The 27,500-nt window shown below is 35.6% G+C and overlaps 1 protein-coding gene and 1 long non-coding RNA gene across 4 annotated transcripts in view; both read right to left on the bottom strand.

The window, feature by feature from the left end:
- LOC144980719 (uncharacterized) overlaps positions 1 to 1,042 on the bottom strand; it is a 24,508-nt gene extending 23,466 nt beyond the window's left edge. The window contains exon 1 of one of the 2 annotated variants that reach the window (XR_013646940.1): positions 868 to 1,042. This is a non-coding gene — a long non-coding RNA (uncharacterized LOC144980719). The remainder of the gene's footprint in view (positions 1 to 867) is intronic. The other variant, XR_013646941.1, reaches the window with a different exon arrangement.
- A 10,758-nt stretch (positions 1,043 to 11,800) lies between these two features.
- The window catches only part of LOC144980718 (uncharacterized), a 33,832-nt gene continuing 18,132 nt past the window's right edge, over positions 11,801 to 27,500 (bottom strand). Inside the window, exons 7-17 of one of the 2 annotated variants that reach the window (XM_078928440.1) lie at positions 26,258 to 26,323; positions 24,691 to 24,814; positions 23,099 to 23,198; positions 22,735 to 22,793; positions 22,160 to 22,224; positions 20,622 to 20,771; positions 19,644 to 19,801; positions 18,747 to 18,825; positions 17,541 to 17,610; positions 14,549 to 14,652; positions 11,801 to 13,137 (exon numbers count right to left, since the gene is read on the bottom strand). In XM_078928440.1, coding sequence (XP_078784566.1) covers positions 12,735 to 13,137; positions 14,549 to 14,652; positions 17,541 to 17,610; positions 18,747 to 18,825; positions 19,644 to 19,801; positions 20,622 to 20,771; positions 22,160 to 22,224; positions 22,735 to 22,793; positions 23,099 to 23,198; positions 24,691 to 24,814; positions 26,258 to 26,323 — 1,378 coding nt within the window. In that variant the 3' untranslated portion in view covers positions 11,801 to 12,734. The remainder of the gene's footprint in view (positions 13,138 to 14,548; positions 14,653 to 17,540; positions 17,611 to 18,746; positions 18,826 to 19,643; positions 19,802 to 20,621; positions 20,772 to 22,159; positions 22,225 to 22,734; positions 22,794 to 23,098; positions 23,199 to 24,690; positions 24,815 to 26,257; positions 26,324 to 27,500) is intronic. The other variant, XM_078928439.1, reaches the window with a different exon arrangement.

Below are 27,500 nucleotides of genomic sequence, written 5' to 3'. Positions count from 1 at the left end.
TCCGGATGGCAACGTTGTGAACTCCTTGGCCAAGCGCATTCTATCTATAGGGTTAATATCCTCTCATCACCAGTTACGTTATGCAGACCTGCCTGTTACTACAACAACAGAAAATTCGTAGAAATACGAATTTTTGGCCCCAGCTGGGAACAGCATTCGCTTTTTTGACTCAATAAATCTTGTTGAAAAAGAAAGTTTCGTTCCCAAGAGCATATGTGATCCATCGTCTCAAAACCGTATTATGTCGGAACGAACCATGATGAATATAACAGGTTCAAAATAACTATCCCTTCTTCGGCCAACAACAAAAAACAATAAAGACACAGATAAATTGTGACCCATCGTCTCAAAACGGTTTTATGTCGGAACGAACCATATTCTTAAAAGCCGAATTTAATGCTAAACTGGGCAAAAATATAAATTGTTGGCACTAGCACCCTAAAATATGATTGCCATTCTCCTCAATAAATCATGTAATCTCAACACAAGTCTGATATTTCTGGCCACAAATTCAATTTTCAACATCTTAACCAACCCGACATAATACCGTTTTGAAGCGAAGGGTCACAATTACTAAATTTCAGATAGACGACAGAGATATTTTGTAGGTCTTCTCTGTATAAAAATCTTGGAAAGTGACTGAAAATCAAAACAAACAAAAAAAAAACAAAAAAAAAACACAACAACGACAACCGCCCCCCCCCCCCCCCCCCCCTAACAAACCAGAGAGTATTCTATTGTTTATAAACAACCGGCTATATATTATTTGTCCGAGCGGACTAAGGGGTGCGTCACAATAAATCCTAGCCTATGATTTAATTGGTCAAAAAATATCTACTGGTAAATTATAATAATTACTCAACTTACCTTTTTGTTCATCCAATCACAATCTCCTAGTTCTGCACGTAACCTTAGTGACGGATTGTTCAAGCGCAGAAGACATGTGAGGAACCCCTTGTTAAGCTGTCCGGCATCAGAGGGAACTGGCGATAGAATAATACAGGCCACCAGCAAAATCATATCGCCTAACAGGCGTCATGTCCCGTCCTACATGTTCAATGTTGCTGTTGACCAGGGACCCCTTGTAAACCGCTTTGAGTACATTTAATGGATATTGTGCTGTATAAAGCTCAATTATTATTATCATTATTATTATTATTATTATTATTATTATTATTATTATTATTATTATTATTATTAATAATAATAATAATAATATTATTATCATTATTATTATTATAATATTAAAAACACAGCGCTTGTGGTTGTATTTTGTATTTTGAATTCTTGCCGCAAACCCTTTTGAACTGTTTTGAATAACCTCTTCATTTCGAACAGCGCTGAAAACGGTCTTGTTTCATTCCTCCAGTCGTTACAAAATCTAAAACCTGTACAAAGATATCACATTAATTTCTTTTGAAAGCCAGTGACACGTAAACCCATTTGGCTAGATAGATATTCAGATTCGTTTAAGATAAAATAATTATCCAGTGTTCAGTATGTTATGTATATTATGGATTTTAAAAAGGCATTGTCGTTTTGATAAATTGATTTTATCTATATTATAGAATATAATGTACTTAACGTAATATTTTAAAATATTTTTTTTATTATTATAGTTATTATTGGTTGCTATTAAAGACTTCCTTGTTGGTGTTTTATTATTATTATTATATGTATCATTATTATTATTATTAGTATTTTTATTATTATTATTATTATTATTATTATTATTATTATTATTATTATTATTATTATTATTATTATTATATTATTATTATTATTATTATTATTATTATTATTATTATTATATTATTATTATTATTATTATTATTATTATTATTATTATTATTATTTATTATCTATTATATTATTATTATTATTATTATTATTATTATTATTATTATTATTATTATTATTATTATTATTATTATTATTATTATTATTATTATTATTATTATTATTATTATTATTATTATTATTATTATTATTATTATTATTATTATTATTATTATTATTATTATTATTATTATATTATTATTATTATATTATATTATCATCATCATCATTCATCATCATCATCATCATCATCATCATCATCATCATCATCATCATCATCATCATCATCATCATCATTATCATTATATTGTTAATGTAAGATGGCGGCCATGATAAGAATGAAAAGAAATCCATTTATTGTATTGTCACAACTTTGACACCGCGACTGTCTAGACTTAAACAGGAAGTTGTGATCGTCAATGGTGCATGCGCAAAAAGACACTCGTCGTTGGATTTCTCGTGGCATAAATCTATATATAAATTTACAGAAAACTTATTGCATTGTCATAGACTCTGGTACAAAAATAATTATCTTGTCTTAAACAGGAAGTTGTGATCGTCAACGGTGCGTGCAAAAAGACACTCGTCGTTGGATTTCTCGTGGCATAAATCTATATATAAATTTACAGAAAACTTATTGCATTGTCATAGACTCTGGTACAAAAATAATTATCTTGTATTAAACAGGAAGTTGTGATCATCGATGGTGCGTGCAAAAAGACGCTCGTCGTTGGATATCTCGTTGCATAAATCTATAAATTATAGATTGACAGAAAACTTATTTGAATTGTACAACGTTGGCACCGAAACTATCCTGACTTAAACAGGAAGTTGTGATCGTCAATGGTGCATGGTGCAAAAAGACACTCGTTGGATATCTCGTTGCAGAAATCTATCTATAAATTAACGCAACATTTGAAAGCCGAAAAAAAAAAAAAGGAAAAAGTAAAAACTGTGACATTACTAATCCAAAGCAGCAGCGTGGCTCAGCGGTACGGTCTTTGCTTCGTATCCGAAAGGTACCGAGTTCGATCACCCGCCGCTGCGCTGGCTGTGTGACCTTGAGCAAGTCACCACCTCGCCCTAGCTCAATTTGCGGCGCTGTACTGCGGCTGACGCCTCGGTTATTCCAGTCTTCCCTTGGTATAGGCCCTAGAGACAAATTTTCCCTATGGGATGAATAAAGGGAATTATTATTATTATTATTATTATTATTATTATTATTATTATTATTATTATTATTATTATTATTATTATTATTATTATTATTATTATTATTATTATTATTATTATTATTATTCTAAGCTGCATAATAGTCAAAGACTTTATATTGTAATCCAAGCCTTTGTTTCAAAATAAATTAGCTTGAATTAAAGAGGAAGTTGTTTTGTTTGCTTTTGTTTTTTAAGGGTTTTACGGCGCTTGCAACACATTTAGGTTATATCAGCGCCAGTAAAAAGGAAGAAAATGGGATAGTAAAAAGTTCTAGAATTACAATTAAAGCACCCAAGAAAAAGTAAGACATAAGGGAACTGGGAACAAATAGGGATCAGATGTAGATTCCAAGAGCACACCACCAATGTACTTTGTCTGAGATCACCTATAAGTCTCATCCGGACACAAGCACAAAATCCAACAATGAGGAATACACTCAAATGCTTATATTATACATTAAAAATAACACATATAATAATACATAACAGAGAGATGATTTACAAGGAAAAAAATATCATCTCCCGAAACAATAACTATGCATTTGACTGTTTCCCTCTCAGCTAAAGTATCCGACCAGGGTCAGGACAAAACCAAGTAATCTCATTCCAAGACAAAGACAGAGTGAGTTGGTAGACAGATATAAGGGGATAGAAGATACAGTAAGTACCTCCCTGACCACTATGGGAGGAATATAGATAATTAATTCATCAAATAAGATGTCTGATGTCAAAAGGAATCATCCATGTTGTCCAAGTGAGCAAATAGAGGGTTAACAATCTTGCCCAAGAAAAAAATACAACAAAAGTGCCTGAAGCGGGGCTCGAACCCGGGACCTTCCGGGTCACAGTGCAATGCCTTAACCACTTGGCCACATATCCACCCCACACCCCCACCCCCTTTCCCCACACCCCTAAGAGGACAATAGAGAATAAAAACTTTTTACAACGAAGGGGAGGTCAACGTACAACCAATTCTGAATCAATAAAAAAAAAAAAGCTTTATTGAGAACAAAGGATGTCATTTATTGAAAATCAAAGAATTTAAAATCCTGCATGTCTTGTTATTTTAACTTTGAAATCTCTATTTTTTAAAATTATATATATATATATATATATATATATATATATATATATATATATATATATATATATATATATATATATATATATATATATATATATATATATATATTAATATTTACCACAATGTTGGAGTCAGTCTAAATCGATGTTTCAGGCCTTTTCAGCCATCGTCAGGACTGTGTGTTACATGAGTTTGGTTTGTTGTGTGTTGTTGCTTGTTGAAGTAGTTCCGAGCACTATTCATACCATATTTGTATCCAACAGGATTAATATATTATATATATATATATATATATATATATATTATATATTATATATATATATATATATATATATATATATATATATATATATAAAGCAATATCCACTAACATGATCAAAGAACCATGTAGTAGTCCTAAGCTGACAGTAATACTTAACATGTAGAACGAGACATGACACCTGTTAGGCTAATTAACATCTTGTTCACTTCGACATAATACTGTTTTGAGCTGGTGGGTCACAAATATGATTCTTTGTAAAAAAAAATGTGAAAGCTTCCTGTCCTAAATATCCATTAAACATGCTCAAAGCCCTTTACATTATACGACAGCTTCCTGTCCTCAATATAATCGCCGCCCACTTATAAATTATGACAATAAAAGGATTTCCAAGTAAATACAATCAAATCGACGTTTACTTATTTCAGGTCTGATAACCCAAAATGTTATAGTGGAAATGTTGTTGTGCTCGAAGCTCGGAGAAATTAATTAGAACATTCAAATAGGATTCAATAGTCTGATGTCACGTCCGCCCAGCAACGAGCAGCTTGTTTCTAAACAAAGAAAATCGTTACTTTTTATTTTTCATGCTGGCAATAACTTTGTCACATGTCATGTGATCAGAATGTATAAAAGTCAAAACATGATCAGATTTATAATGTTTTCTTCTCCTCTGGATACACTTTTATGCCCGTTGGAGAAGTATTTCATAAGGGCGTCCGCCATTGTTCCGATAGTTTAGAACCAGTTACTAAGTTACGAGGGAAGTGACGTCACGACTGTTGAAGCCTATTGAATGAAAGTGTCAATGTAATAAAATATCATCTGTCCTTGTCAATGAAATTCAACCTTCCAATCAATGTGACAAATTGTTATGCAGACCTGCCTAGTACTACGAAACATTCGTAAAATCACCAATTTTTGCCTCCAACTTCAGAACTTGCTTCATGAGCATCTCTAAGTCATTAAAACTTATAGAAAATGAAAGTTGATGCCAGACTACATCATTTTAAGGATTTTGAAGTTTTATTTAATCCTTGTGGTGGTAAATTGTTGATTTTTAAGGTCAACTATAGCGACTACAATTTTTATCTCCCCAAAAAAATTCGAATTTTTAAATTTCCAAGTAGGCAGAAATGGTGATGGTCTCGTTGTTCTTGTGGAAATACTCTCAAACCAATGGAAAATATTTCTCCACTACAACAATGTTTTTGTTTTGTTTAGTTTTTAAGGGTTTTACGGCGCTTGCGACACATTTACGTCATATCAGCGCCAGTTAAAAAGGAAGAAAATGGGATAGTAAAAAGATTTTAGATTTACAATTAAAAGGACTTGAGGAAAAAGTAAGACAAAGAGGAATTGGTTCAAATAGGGAACAGATGTAGATTCCAAGAGCACACTATCAGTGTACTTAGTTTGAGATCACCTAAATGTCTCACCCAGACACCAGCGTAAGAGCACATTAAGAGGAATACACTCAAATGTTTACATTATACATTCAAAATAACAAATATAATAATACATAACAGAGAGATGATTTACAAGGAAAAAAATATCATCTCCCAAAACAATAACTATATATTTGACTGTTTCCCTCTCAGCCAGGGTACCCGGCCAGGGCCAGGACAAAACCAAGTAATCTCATTCCAAGACAAAGACAGAAAGCAAATTGGAAAACATATAAGAGGGAAAACGACACAGTAAGTGCCACCCTGCCCACTATGGGCCAGGAACCCCACCCAGAAAACGTTTGATCAAGCCCATAATTGCAGACCTGCCGACTTCAAATTGGAAAAATTCGTAGTTTTCAGCGATTATAACACAGTAGACACTACAACTACCCATAAAAATTACCCATATTTTGATTAAATACACTGGATTAATGCTTTAAAACAAAAAACTCCTTCATATAGTAGCTCTGACAACAAAACTTTGCTTTCAAAAAGTTTATTGAATTAAATATCTTTATATAAATGTCAAATAGGACCCAAAGATTCGTAGTTTTCAGGGATTATAACACAGTAGACACGACAACTACCCGTAAAAATCACCCATTTGTGTTTAAATATACTAGATTTATGCTTTAAACTCCTTCATATACTTACTCTGACAACAAAACTTTGCTTTCAAGAAGTTTATTGAATTATATATCCTTATATAAATGTCAATTATTAGGACCCAAAGAATTCGTACTTTTACTAAATTTTCGTAGTAGTTGGCAGGCCTGTATGTTTGTTTGTTTTTAAGTGTTTTACGGCGCTTGCAACACATTTAGGTTATATCAGCGCCAGTAAAAAGGAAGAAAATGGGATAGTAAAAAGTTCTAAAATTACAATTAAAGCACCCAAGAAAAAGTAAGACAAAGGGGAACTGGGAACAAATAGGGATCAGATGTAGATTCCAAGAGCATACCACCAATGTACTTAGTTTGAAATCACCTACAAGTCTCATCCAGACACAAGCACAAAATCCAACAAAGAGGAACACACTCAAATGCTTACATTATACATTCAAAATAAAAATAATAATACATAACAGAGAGATAATTTACGAGGAAAAAAATATCATCTCCCAAAACCATAACTATGCATTTGACTGTTCCCCCCCCCCCCCCCCCCCCCCCCAGCCAGGACTCCGACCAGGGCCAGGAAAAAACCAAGTAATCTCATTCCAAGACAAAGGCAGAAAGCATGTTGGAAAACAGATATAAGGGTATAGAAGACACAGTATGTACCTCCCTGCCCACTATGGGGCAGGCCTGTATAATTGCATTTGAAGTATCAGACCTGTATAATATGGTGTGCAAGCCGAATTGAATAATACAATGCAGCAAAAAAAAAAAAAATACAAAGAAATATATACAAGAATCAAATAAAATGGTATTAGATCGTTTATAGATGAGTTGATAATAAATTAAAATAAAATGTTTTGATAAATTATTAATTTACTGAGTAATGAGAATTGGCATAGGATAAAATTAAAAACTTAAAATAGTTGAGCGGGTAATGTAAATACTGACTGACAAACAAAGTGTGAAAAGAAACTAGTAATAGATTGCATGCAGAGACATTAAACAGTTGATCCCAACACAAAAATGTACATTATCTAATAAGTAACCAACTAAAATGAATATTTCTATGTATAACGGCTTCAAAGAATAACAAAATACCAAACACAGAACAGGAGGTCGGGAACCCCACCCAGTATAACAGTTTTATGTCTTATGTTTTTAAGGGTTTTACGGCGCTTGCAACACATTAAGGTCATATCAGCGCCAGTAAAAAGGAAGACAATGGGATGGTAAAAAGTTCTAGAATTACAATTAAAGCACCCAAGAATAGAGAAGACAAAAGGGGAATTGGTTCAAATAGGAAACAGATGTAAGTTCCAAGAGCACACAATGAAAGTACTTAGTTTGAGATCACCTAAAAGTTTCATCCAGGCACAAGCACATGTCCCAACAAAGAGGGATACACTCAAATGTTAGCAAATCATATCCAATATATGTAAACAAAACAATACGGTGCATATTTAGGTCATATCAGCGCCAGTTTAAAGGAAGAATATTGGATAGTAAAAAATTTCTAGATATACAATTAAAAGGACTTGAGGAAATAATAAGACAAAGGGGAATGGTTCAAATAGGGAACAGAAGTAGATTCCAAGAGCACACTATCAGTGTACTTAGTTTGAGATCACCTAAAAGTCTCACCCAGACGCCAGCACAGGTCCCCACTAAGAGGAACACACTCAAATGTTTATAAATCATATGTTAAAATACAAAATAACAGTACATAACAGAGAGATGATTTACAAGGAAAAAATATCATCTCCCAAAACTAAAACAATACATTCGACTGTTTCCCTCTCAGCCAAGAACTCCGGCCAGGGCCAAGACAAAACCAAGTAATCTCATTCCAAGACAAAGAAAGAAAGAAAGCAATTGAAAAACAGATACAGAGGGGTAGAAGACACAGTAAGTACATCCCTGCCCACTATGGGAGGTTGGGAACACCACCCAGATCAAGACATACATACATACATACATACATACATACATACATACGTACGTACGTACGTACGTACGTACATACATACATACATACATACATACATACATACATACATACATACATACATACATACATACATACATACATACATACATACATACATACATACATACATACATACATACATACATACATACATACATACATACATACATACATACATACATACATACATACATACATACATACATACATACATACATACATACATACATACATACATACATACATACATACATACATACATACATACATACATACATACATACATACATACATACATACATACATACATACATACATACATACATACATACATACATACATGCATACATATATGTAAATTAATACAATATTGGTAAATGATATAAAATATAATATAATATCAATATGATACTCACATAAAATAAAAATATAATTATAAAAAAAAAAAAGAAAGAAAAAGCATTGGTTTATCCCTCACCAAAAGTTGAACAAAATGTCACTCAATCCCACAATTCAACAATGGACCCCGTTTCTATGTCAGCCGCACATCAAGCTAATTACCACTGGTCAAGCGCTTTATTGAGCACATTTAGTGGATATTGCGCTATATAAAAGCTCAACTTTTAAAATTCAGTCCATCTTCACAACCATATCGGATTGAATGTGATAGGTCACAACATCTGTTCAACCAATATTTTTTTTAAAAAAGAAAAAAAAGTATAAGCTTATACAAAAATTCTAATATGTGACCCTTAGCCTCAAAACTGTATTAAGTCGGGTTGGTCAAGATGTTGAAAATTGAATTTATATCCAGAAATATCAGACTTGTGTTGAGTTTGTATGTTTTATTGAGGAGAATGGATACCATATTTTAGGGTGCTAATGCCAACACTTTATTTATTTGACCAGTTTAACATTAAATTCGGCTTTTAAGCATCTGGTTCGTTACGACATAATACTGCTTTGAGACGATGGGTCACATATTAGATAAATGTATCTTGACAGGAAGATAATACAAACAAAAATTATTTTTTTTAAATTTAAAAAATAAACAAATGATTGCCACAACCCCGTGATATAAACAATGAATTCTATCGTAATTTGGGACTTGACTCGAGTTGATTCTATCTTTGTTGATTTTAGAAGTTTGACGTCACTTGAAACATTTTTAGATTATTCAACATAAGAAGGTATTGGGATAGACATATTGGGATAGAAAAATCTAAAGACACATCTTTTCCAGAAATTTTTATCCTAGGCATTTCCTTCTTGATGAGTTATCTAAATTATACGTTTTATTTTTTGATTCCACTTTCTTGAATGTCAATTTCATTTTGCAAAACTTGCATAGTTAGTGTGTGCGACTGTTGTTTGTGTCTGTTTGGCTTTTTACGAGTGTGTTTGTGGTTTGATAAGTATATTGTAAAGCGCTTTGAGGATTTAGCATTTAGCGCTATAAAAGAACACTTTATTATTATAATTATTATTATGTCCTGTCCATAGGGTGGCTAGAATTTTTTATTTAAGTCATCCCTAGCCAGAGCAATGTATATGACTACTTTTATAAATTTTAATATTTAAAACGACATCCACCATGTGTCAAAGACAGGGCAATATATCTGCAGCACAAGTTGTTATTCTACCACTGGTCAAATCCACATAAATAAAGTCTGAATGAAAACAAGATCTGTAATTCTTCCATGATTTTCATTTTGATAAATAAGAATTTTAATACATCGCTTTTCCTTTGGATGACAATTTGAAGGCGGGGGGGGGGGGGGGGGGGGGGGAGTTACACGTTTCAGCTTTGATCTTTATGTAAATAATTGATTATGACAACACCCCTACCGTGAGTAAACCCTTAACAGGTGTATTCCTGCAGCTGTACGACGTGTTAAAGAAACAACATCCAATGATCACAAAGTTTGGTATATAAATAAAACATAAATATGTTGTAGCATGAAAATAAAACAAGCATATACTTTGACAAAAATAATTCTGTTGTTGAATATGTAACCCTTCGCGTCAAGAGCATTCCGTCAATGTACTTAGTTTGAGATCACCTAAAGTCTCATCCAGACACCAACAAGGATCCCACTAAGAGGAACACACTCAAATGTTTACAAATCATATATTAACAACAAAAAATAGTACATAACAGAGAGATGATTTACAAGAGAAAAAAACATCATCTCCCAAAACTATTAACTATACATTCAACTGTCTCCCTCCTAGCCAAGGATTCAGGACAAAACCACGTAATCTCATTCTAAGACAAAGACAGAAAGCAATTGGAAAACAGATACAGGGGTATAGAAGACACAGTATGTACCTCCCTGCCCACTATGGGAAGTCAGAAACCCTACCCAGTGACTCTTTTTAATAATGATCAACAAATTCCTGGATTGGATTCAATTTCGTTTACAATTTTTAATTGTATGAATAAAAAGAAAAGTTGACAGAAAAAAAATTATCACAGCAATCAAATTTTGAGAGGAAATCAGTTGTGACAATGTGAATTCGATAAAAAAAAAAACAAAGGTCCAAAATCAACACACCCAAACCAAATCCAAACTAACACACATAACATTGTTGATTTCAGGTATTATCTTAAGCGATGAGTTTTTCATACTATTATATCTGCAAGAGGGTGGGGTGTGGGGGGGGGGGGGGGGGGGGTCCCGATAGCTCAGTTGGTAGAGCATTCGCTTCACAAGATCGATCCCGGGTGCAGTTGAGATTTTTTCTGACCCCCTGTCTGTCTGTCCACCCAGCAGTAGTGACTGGGTAGCTGGGTCTGCTAGATCTGGTGGAAGTACTTTGCGATAGACTATAGCGCCCTATCAAAAGGGTAGCAAACAATTGCTATTGTCAATTTCACACTGTAGACACTCGTCTATCGGAAAGTACTTTTTCCGCCAAATCTAACAGTTTCAGCTACCAATTCACTGCTGGGCAGACAGGGGGGGTCGGAAACAATCTCGACTGCTGCACCCCGGGGGCGATCTTGGTCCCTTTACATGTGGAGTGAGTGCTCTACCAACTGAGCTATCAGGACTCCCCCCCCCCCCCATTGTGTTGATAAAGCATTAAACTCAATCAAACGTCGCGTGGAATGATTGAAATGGAATAGTCAACAATTATGGCTGATCTGCACCGGCACTGTGTATAAACAAATGAAGGTCAACAGGATACACACAACAAAGACAGGGCTGCCAGATGGTCACGTACATGGTACAAGTGTTTCTCACTTAACAAAAAATTGTATTCATAGTCGAGTAAATGTCTTCTTTATCAAAATCAATGAGTTTTTCAGGGGAGATCAGAGAGTTAGTAGCGTTTCGCCGTTGAGGTTAAATTTAGCCACTTTTGTGGATGAATTGGGCTATATAGAACTTTGGCCATCTGGCAGCCATGATAAAGATCCCATTAGCAAAGAAGCATTGGCAACATGGATGATATTCTCTTTTAAAAGAATATATACAGCATCTAACAAAACATGGTTAAAACTTGCAATTAATTTTCCTAAAAATCCATATTTAGTAAATTAAAGAGATAGGGATTGTTTTTAAGGGTTTCATGGCGCTTGCAAACAGATGTAAGGTCATATCAGCGCCAGTAAAAAGGAAGAAAATGAAATAGTAAAAAAGAAACTACTCTTTATCTTTCACGTTCTACACGAGCTATCAAATTAAAAGAAAAAAAAATCATCTTTTTTTTTCACCTTTTAAAAAATTATTATTGTTTGTTTTTGTTTTTCCATTTCCATTGGAAAATCTCGACAATTTGCAAAAAAATTTCCCAAAAAATGCAGATTTTGCAGATCAGTGATTTTTCGCTATTTTTTTAGGCCGCGTTGCTGCCGCAAGCAATGCAAAGAACAGCAATGCCAGCTTTCAGAACCATCAGATCAGACCCATACAGTCAACGTTTATCTCCACTTCTATAGGATGAAATGGACAATACCAATTGCTTGCTACTTTTCGGATAAGACACTAGACTATTTCCAAGTACTTTCCACCTGATCTAACAGACCCAGCTACCCTACCTACCCAATCACTGCTGGAGGGTTAACCGGGAGGGTTAGAAATAAATCTCAACTTCCCTCAAGATCAATCTCAAGTCCCTTTGGATGTGAAGCAAGTGGTCTACCAACTGAGCAACCAGTACCTACATTATTGAATTGTGTCAAAATAAAATAATAATGATTATCATCATCTCATAATAATTATCAATTTCTCTCCATACACCAAAAAAAAAAAAATGTCTTAATTAATGTGTTATAAAACGGTATTGTTCACAAAAGAACTGGTGGTCGCGTGTATTGCTATACTTGATTGAGAAGATGTGGAAGAGGCAAGGAGTGGCGCTAATGTAGAAATAATAATTTGGTTGACTGACGACGACAACGATGATGGTGATGATGATGACGATGACGATGATGATGTGGAAGGAGTTGACGATAATAAACCACTGCTCCCACTGAAGCCACTGCTGGTCCCATTCATTGTTGCCATTGCTATCTGCGAGGTGTTCCATATCACGGGGTGAAGAGAGCTGGGGTGAAGGAAATCGTTAATGCTTTGGTAGACGTCGTAGACGACGGCAAAGTTGAAGAATAAGGGTAGAATGAAAGCCATGGGTACAAGACACTGGGACATCGGTAAAGGCACTTCTATACTCCTGGGTGGAGAAGAAAAAAAATGTTTTTTTTTTTAAGGTCAATATCCCTATACCTCTGTTTATTGTCGTATGTAAAGAATGGAGGTAAATCTAAACTGGCAAAGTGACGACAAATATTCGGTGTCTCTCATTCCTGAGGTTAAAAAAAAAAAGAAAATATTTTTAAAAAATATTTTTAAAAATGAAAACTTGAGCTTGAGAGCTTGAGTTTTTATATATAGCGCAATATCCACTTAATGTGCTCAAAGCGCTTTACAATGGATCCCTAACCAACAGCAACATTTAACATGTAGTGTAGTACGAGACATGACGCTTGTTAGGCGATATTACTATATTATTTTTTCCGACAGAGACAACGCTGTTAATGACCGGGTACTCATTTTACACCTGAGTACAGTGAGAGGACGTGAGTAAAGAGCCTTTTCCAAGGACTCAACTATGCACCGAGTGAGGCTCGAACCAAGGACCTTCCGATCAACGTTTTACTTTATCGTAAAAACAATGAAATTATGAGGCATTTCTATTACCCTTTGTCGATAAACGGAGGAGTTCAGGAAATGCTAATCCTCTGCATACATCCATCCAGTTTGAATAAAAATTGATTTGCAATAAAAATTGCATCTCAGATTGAGTGATTTAATTTTTTACTGTGCATTATGGTACGTAATTATTTTTAAATATAATACAGTGGAATATGCATAAAGTATACACTTTTAAAGTCAACGTCTCTTGTTGGTCCCAAGTTTTCAGTTCTTTATCTAAGTGTGTTCCTTTGAATATGGATAAAGTCAACATCTTTAGTTGGTCCCCAAATTTTCTGCTCTATATCTATACATGTTCCATTCAATATGGATAAAGTCAACACCTTAAGTTGGTCCCCAAATTTTCTGCTCTATATCTACATGTGTTCTATTGAATATGGATAAAGTTAACCTTGCTTAAAGTCAACCAATCTTTCTAGTCACACTGCCGGTGTTGGCCTTATCATGATTCCACTGTAACAATAAATTGCTTCTTGCATTGTGTAACAGGGTTGCCAGATTATTTTCAGGCATTCTGCCAACTGGATTTTAAAAATCTGCCAAATACCACAAAAATCTGCCAAACCGTACTATTTATAGTACCCCCTTTGAAAACTCATCAGTTTTGTTAAACAAAAAATTCGCAAGGCCAATGTCATAAATTTTTTTTTTCATTTCCCAAGTTTTAAAATATCACTCATGCATAAAAATTGCCATGGAAAACGTGGAGTAGACCTATACATTCATTCCTAGGCCTCGGAAAATAAAATCTTGCCAAATATCTGCCAAACTGCCAAAGCGTTTTTTTCTGCCAGACGACTTCAAATTCTGCCCAAAAAAGGACATTTGGCAGAAAATCTGCCAAATTGGCAACTCTGTTGTGTATGTACCTGTAGGACTTGATTCTGGAAATGATGATCATGACAAAGATGAACACGCCGACCTCCAGGTTGATGGAGAACGACACCAGTTTCTCCAGGATGTTGACAAATCCCTGAGAAAAAAAACGCACCAAATACGAGATGAATCAACATGGATCAAATTTTTTTTTAATAAATAAATTTTTACAAAGTTAAAAAATTGAGCTTTATATAGCGCAATATCCACTAAATGTGCTCAAAGCGCTTTACAAGGGGTTCCTGGTCAACAGCAACATTTAACATGTAGGACGGGGCATGAATCAATTCAGTACATTTACACGGTACAACCTGACATTTTTCTCAACATACTCAGGTTTTAAATGAGTACTTGACCAAAAAAAAATTTAAAACCCCAAAAAAGCATTGTCTCAGGTACAAAGAAATCATTTTCGAGTCGTACAAATAAACTTTTAAATAAACTTTATTACATTATTATTATTATTATTATTATTATTATTATTATTATTATTATTATTATTATTATTATTATTATTATTATCATTATTATTATTATTATTATTATTATTAGTATTATTATTATTATTATTATTATTATTATTATTATTATTATTATTATTATTATCATTATTATTATTAATCGTGACTCATCTTACATGTTCAGTGTTGCTGTTGGTTTGGAGCCCCTTGTAAAATGCTTTGAGCATTTTTAGTGGATATTGCAATACATCAAAGCTCACATGTGTTTCTTTTGATTATTTTTTTTTTTTTTTTATTTAGAGGAGTGAGGGGTTGTTACATTTCTTCTTTGTTTTTCTTGTTTGTGACATTTCATGACATATAATGTTATATATTGAATACTCTTCACAAACAAAGAGGTCGGTATCAGTCCCAAGCACAGTAATGCGGCTATGTGGTCTAGTGGTATGACACTCGCTTTCGGATCAGAAGATCCTGGGTTCGAGAAAGGGTATCCGGCCAGGGCCAGGACAATACCAAGTAATCTCATTCCAAGACAAAGACAGAAAGCAAGTTGGAAAACAGATATAGGGGGATAGGATAGAAGACATAGTTAGTGCCTCTCTGCCCACTGTGGAAAATCAGGAACCCCACCCAGGGTTGGTTAAAAAATACAATATATATATATATATATATATATATATATATATATATATATATATATATATATATATATATATATATATATATATATATATAATATATATATATATATATATATATATATATTATATTTAATTTTAAACAGTAGCAAAAATCTCTAGGACTGAGTGAGTTAAAGTAGAGAACAAAGAGTACATCCTTCTCTTGGACAAGCCAGTCTAAATGTGTTGGAAGTAAAATTAATATTTCTATAACTAATTAATTGGTAACTAAAGTTATTTAGCAATCTAAAAAGGGGAGTAACTCTTTCCTTAGAATAGCTCACAAGTATCAGTCAATGATACTAAAGTTTTTAAGCAATTTAAAAAGGGGGGTAACTCTTTCCTTAGAGTAGCTCACAAGTATCAGTCAATGATACTAAAGTTATTTAGCAAATTAAAAAAGGAAGTAACTCTTTCCTTAGAGTAGCTCACAAGTATCAGTCTATAATACTAAAGCTATTTAGCAATTTAAAAAGGGGGATAACTCTTTCCTTAGAGTAGCTCACAAGTATCAGTCTATAATACTTAAGTTATTTAGCAATTTAAAAAGGGGGATAACTCTTTCCTTAGAGTAGCTCACAAGTACAGTCCAGTCCAGATAATTCGAAATCTGATTAACCGAATTTCTTTTAAATCGAAGAAAATACGATGTAATGAATTATTTTCTTCTTTTTCTATATAAAATATTCATGGTTAATTCGAATTCGAACAGTCGTTATTCTCTTTATTCGAAGTGCAAGTGCTTGCCCATCACTAAAAAAAAAAACTCTGGAAGGTCATAACGAACTGCCTGTTCTCCGTATCCACCCTCCCACGCGTTTTAATTGCTGAGCTGACTAATAATAATAATAACTAGACCCCTGAGGCATGTAATGGCGTGTTGTTCCCTCTCCGTCCCACCCGCCCTCTCTCTTCTTTCTCCAAATTGACCAGCTGTCTCGCGTCATCCCTCTCTCCTTCTCGCGCTCTCATCACTAAGACTAACTTGTGGTCTGCTGGCCGCTGGCTAACAAAGGGGGTTGGTTATAAATAGATCTAACACACAGTGATAACCACAAGCTGACCAATACACGGCACGAACAATCATAGGCCACACCCCACTCCACGCGTTTCTCTTTCTCTTCTGTGCTGTCTTTCTTTATTGTATTCATGCCGGTCCCAAGCCCGGATAAACTACAGAGGGGAAATGGACATTTTTTTAACAAAGAATGTAAAAGTAAAGATCTTATTTCACTCGCTTATATCACTCGCTTTCGGATTGGAAGGTCCTGGGTTCGAGCCTCGCTCGGCGCATAGTTGAGTCTTTGGAAAAGACTCTTTACTCACATTCTCTCACCGTACTCAGGTGTAAAATGAGTACCTGGCCGTTAACAGCGTTGTCTTTGTCCGAAAAATTGTAATATCGCCTAACAGGCGTCATGTCTCGTCCTACATGTTAAATGTTGCTGTTGACCAGGGAGCCCTTGTAAAGCGCATTGAGCACGTTAAGTGGATATTGCGCTATATAAATGCTCAATTTTTATTTTTTTTATTCATAAAATATATGATGAGTTGAAAAATTAAGATCTCACCAAAAAAAATCGCAATGTAAAAAAAAACAACAAAACAATAAAACTAAAACTCATCAATCTAATCAGTGTACCGTAAGTGTAAATGGTAAGAGGGAAACCCCCTTTTGTCAGGGGAGGTAAGTGAGTAATATAACCCTGATACCTGGAGTCAGGTTTAGTTATTTCCCTTGTTTGGAGACAAATCGAATTCTGATAAATAGAAGTCATTTGCTTTTCCCACCCAATTCGAATTATCAGGACTGCGCTGTATCAGTCTATAACGCTTCCTACCTGCGGGTCCAACATGGCAACACCAAAAACTAAGGCAAAAGAGGCCAAAGACAAGGCTGTAGTGGCCAACCTGAAATAAGCAATAAATAAAGCAGTTTAGACAAGTCTAAAAAACAGTAAGATTTTTAACAAAACGACCACTCATATAGTGAAATACAATGATTGTCCATAGTTTTTTTTTTCAGCTCAGCTGCATTAATAGCTTTTCAACAAATTGGCTGCCGAAACACCATTATATAAATGGTCTAGTGGTAAGACATTCGCTTTCGGATCGGAAGGTCCTGGATTCAAGCCTTACTCCGCGCATGGTTGATTCCTTGGAATAGGTTCTTTACTCACATTCTCTCACAGTACTCAGGCATAAAATGAGTTCCTGGCCGTTGACAGCGCTAACTCTGTCGAGAAAAAAAATTGTAATATCGCCTTACAGGCTTCATGTCTCGTTCTACATGATATAAAAAAATATATCAAGAAATCTCCCCAAAAATCTCAATATTAAGGTACCTTAAAAACCATAAAATTTAAAACAGGCTGATTTGATCCCCAACCTAATGTAAAACACAACTCAGAACCACGGTATATCTTACCACTTGCTCCATACATAATTTAAAACAAGACTCATAACCACGGTATATCTTACCACTTGCTCCATACATAATTTAAAACAAGACTCACAACCACGGTATATCTTACCACTTGCTCCATACATAATTTAAAACAAGACTCACAACCACGGTATATCTTACCACTTGCTCCATACCTAATGTAAAACACGCCACACAACCACGGTATATCTTACCACTTGCTCCATACCTAATCTAAAACACGCCACACAACCACAGTATATCTTACCACTTGCTCCATACATAATTTAAAACAAGACTCACAACTACGGTATATCTTACCATTTGCTCCATACCTAAATTAAAACACGACCTTACCACTTGCTCCATACATAATTTAAAACAAGACTCACAACTACAGTATATCTTACCACTTGCTCGATACCTAATCTAAAACACGCCTCACAACCACGGTATATCTTACCACTTGCTCCATACATAATGTAAAACACGCCACACAACCATGGTATATCTTACCACTTGCTCCATACATAATTTAAAACAAGACTCACAACCACGGTATATCTTACCACTTGCTCCACACCTAATTTAAAACATGCCTCACAACCACGGTATATCTTACCACTTGCTCCATTTAAGAGAGCTTGACTTTGGTCTCATTTTCTCTTTTTTGGCCGCAAAAGACTGCACAATACCTGAAACTGAATGGAGAAAAATATGGTTGATTTATTATTTACTGATAAACTGGAAAAAAATATACAAAACTAGAATTAAAGGATGATGGTGAGTCGATTAGAACAGATGTGTTCAAAAACTCAAATTTAAAAAACAACAATAGTCTTCAATAATTATTACTCCAGCTCCTCCTCCTCTTCCTCCTCTCCTTCCTCCTCCTCTTCCCCCTCCTCCTACTACTACTACTACTACTATTACTACTACTACTACTACTACTACTACTACTACTACTACTACTATTATACTTATACTACTATACTACATTACTACTACTACTACTACCTACTACTACACTACTACTACTACTACTAACTACTACTAACTACTATACTACTACTACTACTTACTACTACTATACTACTATACTACTACTACTACTACTACTACTACTACTATACTAACTACTACTACTACTACTACTACTCAACTACTACTACTACTACTACTACTACTACTACTACTACTACTACTACTACTACTAACTACTACTACTACTACTACTACTACTACTACTACTACTACTACTACTACTACTACTACTACTACTACTACTAATACTACTACACTATACTATACTATCTAACAATACTACTATTACTATATATTATCATTATATATTATTATATATTATTATTATATTATTATTATTATTATTATTATTATTATATTATTATTATTATTATTTATTATTATTATATTATTATTAATTTATTATTATATCTTATTATTTCATTATTATTATTACTATCATTACTACTACTACTAACACAATTACTCGTCTTACTGGTGTGGTGATAGGCACTTCCAATGGTGAGATAGGACACCGTGATGGAGACCAAGATGAATATTTCTACCAAAATGGCCACCCATGTGAAAGACGGATGCTCTCTCTCCAGAATTTTGGTCAGAGGAAGAGTAGAAATCTCCCCATTTTCCTTTGCACTGGGGGATGACAAACCAAAAAATAAATTATCATTTTACTTTAGTAATATTATCATAAGGTTGTTTTGAGCAAAGAGAATAAAAAATATTTTTTTAAATCTAAGTTGTTCGTTGTCTATATCAGTGCTGATGGTGACAAAAAATGAAAAAGTAGGAAAATGTTGAACGATTGCCTTTAAGCCCCATTTTTACTGCACCAAACCCCACTTTTAGAGCAATTGAGATGATAGACTATCATTGATACTCTAGCTAACTTCTGGAGAGTGGGAAACTGCACCTGTGTGTTCCACCACACATCAACTCTCTCATTGCTAGCACATTGTTTCAAGAAAATGTAATTTTTGAAAGGAGGAAATTCCTCCTCTGGACTCCAAAATCGCGGATTTCCGCGGATCCGAGGAACCCCATCAGCATTGCTATATTATGAGCAGAGTACTCATTCAACTGGGGGTTCTGATAGTTCAGTTGGTAGAGCACTCGCTTCACATGCAAAGGGGCCGATATCGTTCCCAGATGCAGTCGAGATTTTTTTTAACTGATCCCCTCTGTCCACCCAGCAGTGAATGGGTAGCTGGGTCTGTTAGATCTAGCAAAAAAAGTACTTAGTAATAGACTAGCATCCTATCCAAAGGATAGCAAGCAACTGTTATTGTCCATTTCACGCTATAGAAACCGGAATAAACTCTTGCTCCATGGGCCTAATGGCTCTAAAGGACTACTTGTTTTTTTTTTCAATTTCACTTTCCCATGAGACCCCCCCCCCCCCCCCCCCCCCCCCCGATGACAGATTTACTACTGTAATAAAAATTTGGCCACCCACCTTTCTAAAGACAGTTCTCCGTGGCACTTGTGAATTGTTTTACCGTCAACACCGGTGCTGTTTTCCAGGTAGCTTTGCTGGTGGTGCAGCAGTTCTTTGACGCAGGCCAATTCGACAGTTTGTGGGACAATCTCAAGGACAGCCCAGCTCCTGTTGGGGATGGAGTAAAAAAAATATTCAATTACTTTTTCACAACAGCAGGGCTGCCAAGTTCACAAAGTCAAAATGCGGGACACTTTTTTTTTGGGGGGGTGGGGGGGAGGTGACAGGTGACATCACGGGTAATCATGACAGGTGGTGATAATGGAATAGTAACGCTGATCTGATCTGGCTTATGGATGGTAGTAATGCACTCCACACTTGACAAAAGAATTATGGCTACAAAAAACAAAAAAAAAATAAAAAGTTTATAATGACCAATTGACAAATAATTTAGCACTATAGTGCCAATGTGACTAGAAAAATGCTTCTTCTTCATAGTTAATAGTGCCAAAAATATCTGGTCCCTTTTTGAGGGGCAAGGGATCAAATTAAAAAGTCAGCTGTGGAGGCAACAAAACAAATATTTTTGTATTTTTATTTTTTAATTTTTAGTCAATTCATGGAAATGCGGGACATTTTTGCCTTAAGCGGGATGGTGGGACACAGCCTCAAAATACGGGGCACTTGGCAGCCCTGAAACAGGGTCGAATCAATGAAATAATATCAATCTTGTGACAAATCATTAGACTTTTTTTTTCCCTTATCAAACTTAGAAAATAAATGTCATACTCTGACAGGCAGAAAAAAAAACCCCACAAAAGACAAGAGCATTTACATAGCACAATATCCACTAAACATGCTCAAAGCGCTTTACAAGGGGTCCCGAGCCAACAGCACCACTTAACATGTATGACGAAACATGACGCCTGTCAGGTGTAGCTCAGCGGTATGATCTTCTGCCCTGAGGGTTCCAGTCCAATACTTTCTTTGTTATAGTTGAGTCATTCTTTCTAAGGGTGTGTCCAATCCACCTCCATCGTCTTCTTCCTATTTCCTCTCCCACTGGTTTCTGCTGTGTTCTTTTCCATACTTCTTCATTTTTTATTCTATCCATCCATTTTATTCTGAGTAGCTTACGCATGCACCTGTTTACGAAAATCATTATCCTTCTCTCAATGTTCCATGTATTTCCGCAGCAGACCATGTGGAACCATATTTCCATTTCATACAGTACCATTCACCTGTTAGGCATCCTTTTTATACCAACACTCTCACAATATCTATCACTGCCTATAGCCAGCTACTCAATCGATCCCGAGTAGAGTAGGATTACGTGCGTAGGTGCCTTACCAAAGGAAACAAAATCAGAAACAAAATTTTCCACAATCATTGTCACTCATATGGCAACTGACCACACGTAACATTTCTTGACTTTTGTTGTGACAATACAAGCCTAGAAACCCTACCCGATGGCCTATCAAGCCAAAGTAAAAGATAAAGAGATAAAATCAGTGAATCACGATTTGATAATGATAATATAAGAATATAATACTTACCAGAAAATGTTGAGTGACACACACGTCCACATACCGAGTTGAACAGCTGTCCGATACTTGGAGATCTGGCCAGATGTAGACCAAAAATAAAAAATAAAAAGATTGAGTTTTATATAGCGCAATATCCACTAAATGTGCTCAAAGTGCTTTACAAGGGGTCTCTGGTCAACAGCAACATTTAACATGTAAGACGGGACATGACCCCCGTTAGGCGATATTACAATTTTTCTGACAAAGACAACGCTGTTAATGGCCAGGTACTCATTTTACACCTGAGTATGGTGAGAGGACTCAACTATGCGCCGAGCACGAGGCTCGATCCCAGGACCTTCCGAGCCGAAAGCGAGTGTCATACCACAAGACCACATAGACGCACCAAGAAGATAAAAAGACCAGATAACGAATGAACGAAATAATCTTTTTCTTCTTCCTCAAATGACCAAAGATCTGAACAATGAACACTCGATATATTAAAATGGTAATGGGTGGATAGCTTCATAATCAGCTTTAATTAAAGGCCAGCTCTTACGTAATTATTTTAAAAAAACAGAATGTGCTAAAAGGAACATGCTTACTGCATCTCTCTTGAATTGAATCTTCTCGAATGTGTAAGGCATCGTATTCACCACCCCTCCTGAAGGATTGATTGACAAAAAGGAACACAAGCAATAGATAAAATATAAACAATTACATAAATAAATTATCAAATCAATTAACAACAACAACGAGAATAGAATGAGGAGGAGGAGGAGGAGGAGGAGGAGAAGAAGAAGAAGAAGAAGAAGAAGAAGAAATATTTCTAATATAACGTATTAACATGATCTATAATTGATCTAATCTACGCATAATGAAATTCTGATAACATCAGAATGAACAAAGGAATCAAATGTGAAAAACTTACGCAGGGCATCTAAAAAAAAATCATTTTCTTCAACTTACCTAGAGCAACTGTGCCCATGAGAAAAGGTGCTCCAATTTGTTTGAAATCGGTCTGGATGTTTTCCTTCACCTGGACACCCACGTAGAAGGTGACCACCGTCTGGAATATTACAAGGGTGAGAAATTGAATAAGATACAGGCCAGGGGAAGATGGGGAGGGTGTGTGTGTGTGGGGGGGGGGGGGGAAGAAGAGGACAAAGAGGGAGAAAAAAATATTTTATCAATAGTGACGACAACGACACCTACTACTACTACTACTACTACTACTACTACTACTACTACTACTACTACTACTACTACTACTACTACTACTACTACTATATATACTAATAATAATAATAATAATAATAATAATAATAATAATAAAAATTTAATAATAATAATAATAATAATAATAATAATAATAATTATAATAATAATAATAATATAAAAATAATAATAATAATAATAATAATAATAATAATAATAATAATAATAATAATTATTATTATTATTATTATTATTATTATTATTATAAGTTAGAATGAGAAGAAGAATAAATGATAAATAAATAAATAAAATATATAAAATTCCCTTTATTCATCCCATAGGGGAAATTTGTCTCTATGGTCTATTCCAAGGGAAGACTGGAATAACCCAGGCGTTAGCCGCAAATTGAGCTGGGGCGAGGTGGTGACTTGCTCAAGGCCACCACACAGTGCAGCGGTAAGTGATCGAACTCGGTACCTTTCGGGTACGAAGCAAAGAGCGTACCGCTGAGCCACGCTGCCCCAAATGATGATAATAATAATAATAATAAGAAGAAGAAGAAGAAGAAGAAGAAGAAGAAGAAGAAGAAGAAGAAGAAGAAGAAGAAGAAGAAGAAGAAGAAGAAGAAGAAGAAGAAGAAGAAGAAGAAGAATAATAATAATATACTTAATTCATTTTTTAAAATGGCAAATTCGTTTACAGACGTGGCATGCATAAAAATGATGATGATGTTGAAAAAATGGAACCCGAAATTCCTGGAAATTCAGAAAGTTTATCATACGTGAAGTGAATCAATAACGACTATACTCTTCAGTCAGGAGGGGGGGGGGGGGTTCTGATAACTCAGTAGAGAACTCGTTTCACAATCAAAGGGACCAAGATCAATCCCGAACCATCAACACCATTTCACGAGAATGAGCACAGGTGTCAAAATATGACATATGACATAATGGTGATTTTGTGGTTTTGAGGAAAATGTTTAACACTGTAAATTTCTGAGAAATTCCCCAAAACCCTGAATTCCGCGGAAGATTATCACCACTGAGTAATAGTAGTAGTAGTAATGGTGGCATATGAAGGTGAACTATCAACTCTCTCAACCAGCAAGACCAGCCTAGAAATTCTCATTCGCCGGCATTTCCGGCAAACTTTGACCCATGATCCCGGGTGCAGTCGAGATTATTTTCTGATTCCCCCCCCCCCCCCCCCCCCCCCCCACCCCCCCACCCCCACCCCCTGTCTGCTCAGCAATGAATGATGGGTAGCAGGGTCTCTGCAGTACTCTTCAGTAGGCAGTGAAATAATTAGTCGCCGTTAACAACAGTAACAACAGCAGTACTCACGGTGGCAACCAGTAGAGATCCCTTGAAGAATGTGAGAATGGACACAACCGGCTGTATGACCTTGAGACCAAACACGATGGCCAGCGTCAGGCTCCACGAGTAAAAAGGGATGATGTAAATATGGCTGAAAAAAATGATCATATGGTTACCAATTTTTTTAATGGAACCATATTTAAAATACATATCAAATCAGTTTGAAATTAATCTACCATTTTCTGGAGGAGGGGGGGGGGGGGGGGAAGGGGCAAAAATTTTTTTTTTTTTATTGACCTTCAATGTCATTGGGTCCAAGAAACCAAAGTTCATCCCTGTTTCTATAGCATTAAACAAACAATAGCAAGTGCTTTCTACCCTTTGGATAGGACAAAAGTTTGTTGCAAAGTACTTTCTGTCAAATCAAAATAAAAACAGCTACCCAATCACAGCAGGGTGGACAAAAGGGGGGGTCAGATCAGATAAAGAAATCTGAACTTCACCAAGAATCAATCCCTGTTTCTTTGCATGTGCAGCGAGTTCTCTACCAACTGAGCTGTTTGGGATTCCTTGTGGGGTCTGACCGTGGCCTTCGTAAAGTTATAGCCTGACACTGACCAAAAAATGACGTCAACATGCCAGTCTTTTGCCACAAAAGAAAACAAATCGTGAGTTGTATTCAATAGTTCAACCAATGAAATAATTTGTTTCCATGAGCTCTACTAACGACAACTCACTAGACGGTGCAAAAACCAAATTATGACGTCAAACTGCCAGTCCTTTTGGATTTCAGTGTCAGGCTATAACATAAAGATGGCTACGGTCTGAGCCTGGCCATTATTAATTTCTAGCCTGACACTAAGACCCAGTAAGACCCATATTTTGATGTCATTTTTAGGTCTGTGCTAGACCGCCTAGTGAGTTGTCTTTCGTAGTGTTCAAGAAAATGAGTGATATAGATATAACTTTAGTTAACCAGTACATTAAATACTATAAACCTACATGTGGAAATTGATAGAGAAGCTGTAACATTGGAAACGAAAGGGTTTCATCTAGAAAATAATGTTGATGATGAGGATGAAGATGATGATGGTGATGACGACAACAATATATATGATGACCACCACTACCACCATGACGACAACGACGACATTGACAAGGATGATGATGACAAAGACAATGGCAATGATGATGATGATGATGAAGATGATGATGGTGACGACGACAACAATATATATGATGACCACCACTACCACCATGACGACAACGACGACATTGACATGATGATGATGATAAAGACAACGGCAATGATGATGATCATTATGACAACAATGATAATGGTGATGATGATGATGATGATGATGATGATGATGATGATGATAATGATGACGACTCACATGGCTATATAATAATAATAATTAAATTTATTTATATTGCGCCGGCGCATAACAATAACTTCAATCCATTATAATATCTCTCTCTCTCTCTCTCTCTCTCTCTCTCTCACACACACACACACACACACACACACACACACACACACACACATAAACCTTCCACCATCCAACTATTTAACATATATCCATAATCTTACTTTGTATTGATAAGCTGTGCGAGGGCTTCACTACCAGCCAGAGCATAACAGATTAGCAAGGCCACACTGTGTGAAAAAAAAAATTAATTTAAAAATTCATCATCATCATTGCCTTTTTCACCCTGGGTCAGGGTATAGACCACAGACAAACAGTTTCCATCCTTCTCTATCCTGAGCTAACTTTTTTATCTCATTCCAGGTCTTACCACTTCTCTGTATATCAGCTTCTTTAATTTTTCTCCATGTTCCTCGTGGCCTTCCCCTTGATCTTCTGCCCTGAGGGTTCCAGTCCAATACTTTCTTTGTTATAGTGGAGTCATTCTTTCTTAGCGTGTGTCCAATCCACTTCCATCGTCTTCTTCCTATTTCCATTAACCAACATAAATTCTAAAATTGAGACTGACTGTATTGCAGGGAGAGAAACCATAGGATGAATGAGACAACCCACCCACGTTGTCAAAAGTATTTGACTTAAACGTTTAAAAATAAAAAAAGTAAAAAGTGTCTCAATCATCGTGCTTTGTTGACAAAGGGGAAAACTGAAACGTCCACACCATCTGTGTCTTTTGCTGACAAAGGGGAAAACTGAAACGTCCACACCATCTGTGTCTGTTGTTGACAAAGGGGAAAACTGAAACGTCCACACCATCTGTGTCTGTTGTTGACAAAGGGGAAAACTGAAACGTCCACACCATCTGTGTCGTTTGTTGACAAAGGGGAAAACTGAAACGTCCACACCATCTGTGTCTGTTGTTGACAAAGGGGGAAAACTGAAACGTCCACACCATCTGTGTCTTTTAGTGACAAAGGGGAAAACTGAAACGTCCACACCATCTGTGTCTTTTGCTGACAAAGGGGAAAACTGAAACGTCCACACCATCTGTGTCTTTTGTTGACAAAGGGGAAAACTGAAACGTCCACATCATCTGTGTCTGTTGTTTACAAAGGGGGAAACTGAAACGTCCACACCATCTGTGTCTTTTGCTGACAAAGGGGAAAACTGAAACGTCCACACCATCTGTGTCTTTTGCTGACAAAGTGGAAAACTGAAACGTCCACACCATCTGTGTCTGTTGTTGACAAAGGGGAAAACTGAAACGTCCACACCATCTGTGTCTGTTGTTTACAAAGGGGGAAACTGAAACGTCCACACCATCTGTGTCTTTTGCTGACAAAGGGGAAAACTGAAACGTCCACACCATCTGTGTCTTTTGCTGACAAAGGGGAAAACTGAAACGTCCAC

The sequence above is a fragment of the Berghia stephanieae genome, chromosome 10 (genome assembly GCF_034508935.2).
Source record: "Berghia stephanieae isolate SIO BIC M18660-M18661 chromosome 10, UCSD_Bste_1.3, whole genome shotgun sequence".
Classification (NCBI taxonomy): domain Eukaryota; kingdom Metazoa; phylum Mollusca; class Gastropoda; order Nudibranchia; family Aeolidiidae; genus Berghia; species Berghia stephanieae.
The sequence above is the reverse complement of the archived record's forward strand: the minus strand, read 5'-3'. Positions and strand labels throughout refer to the sequence as shown.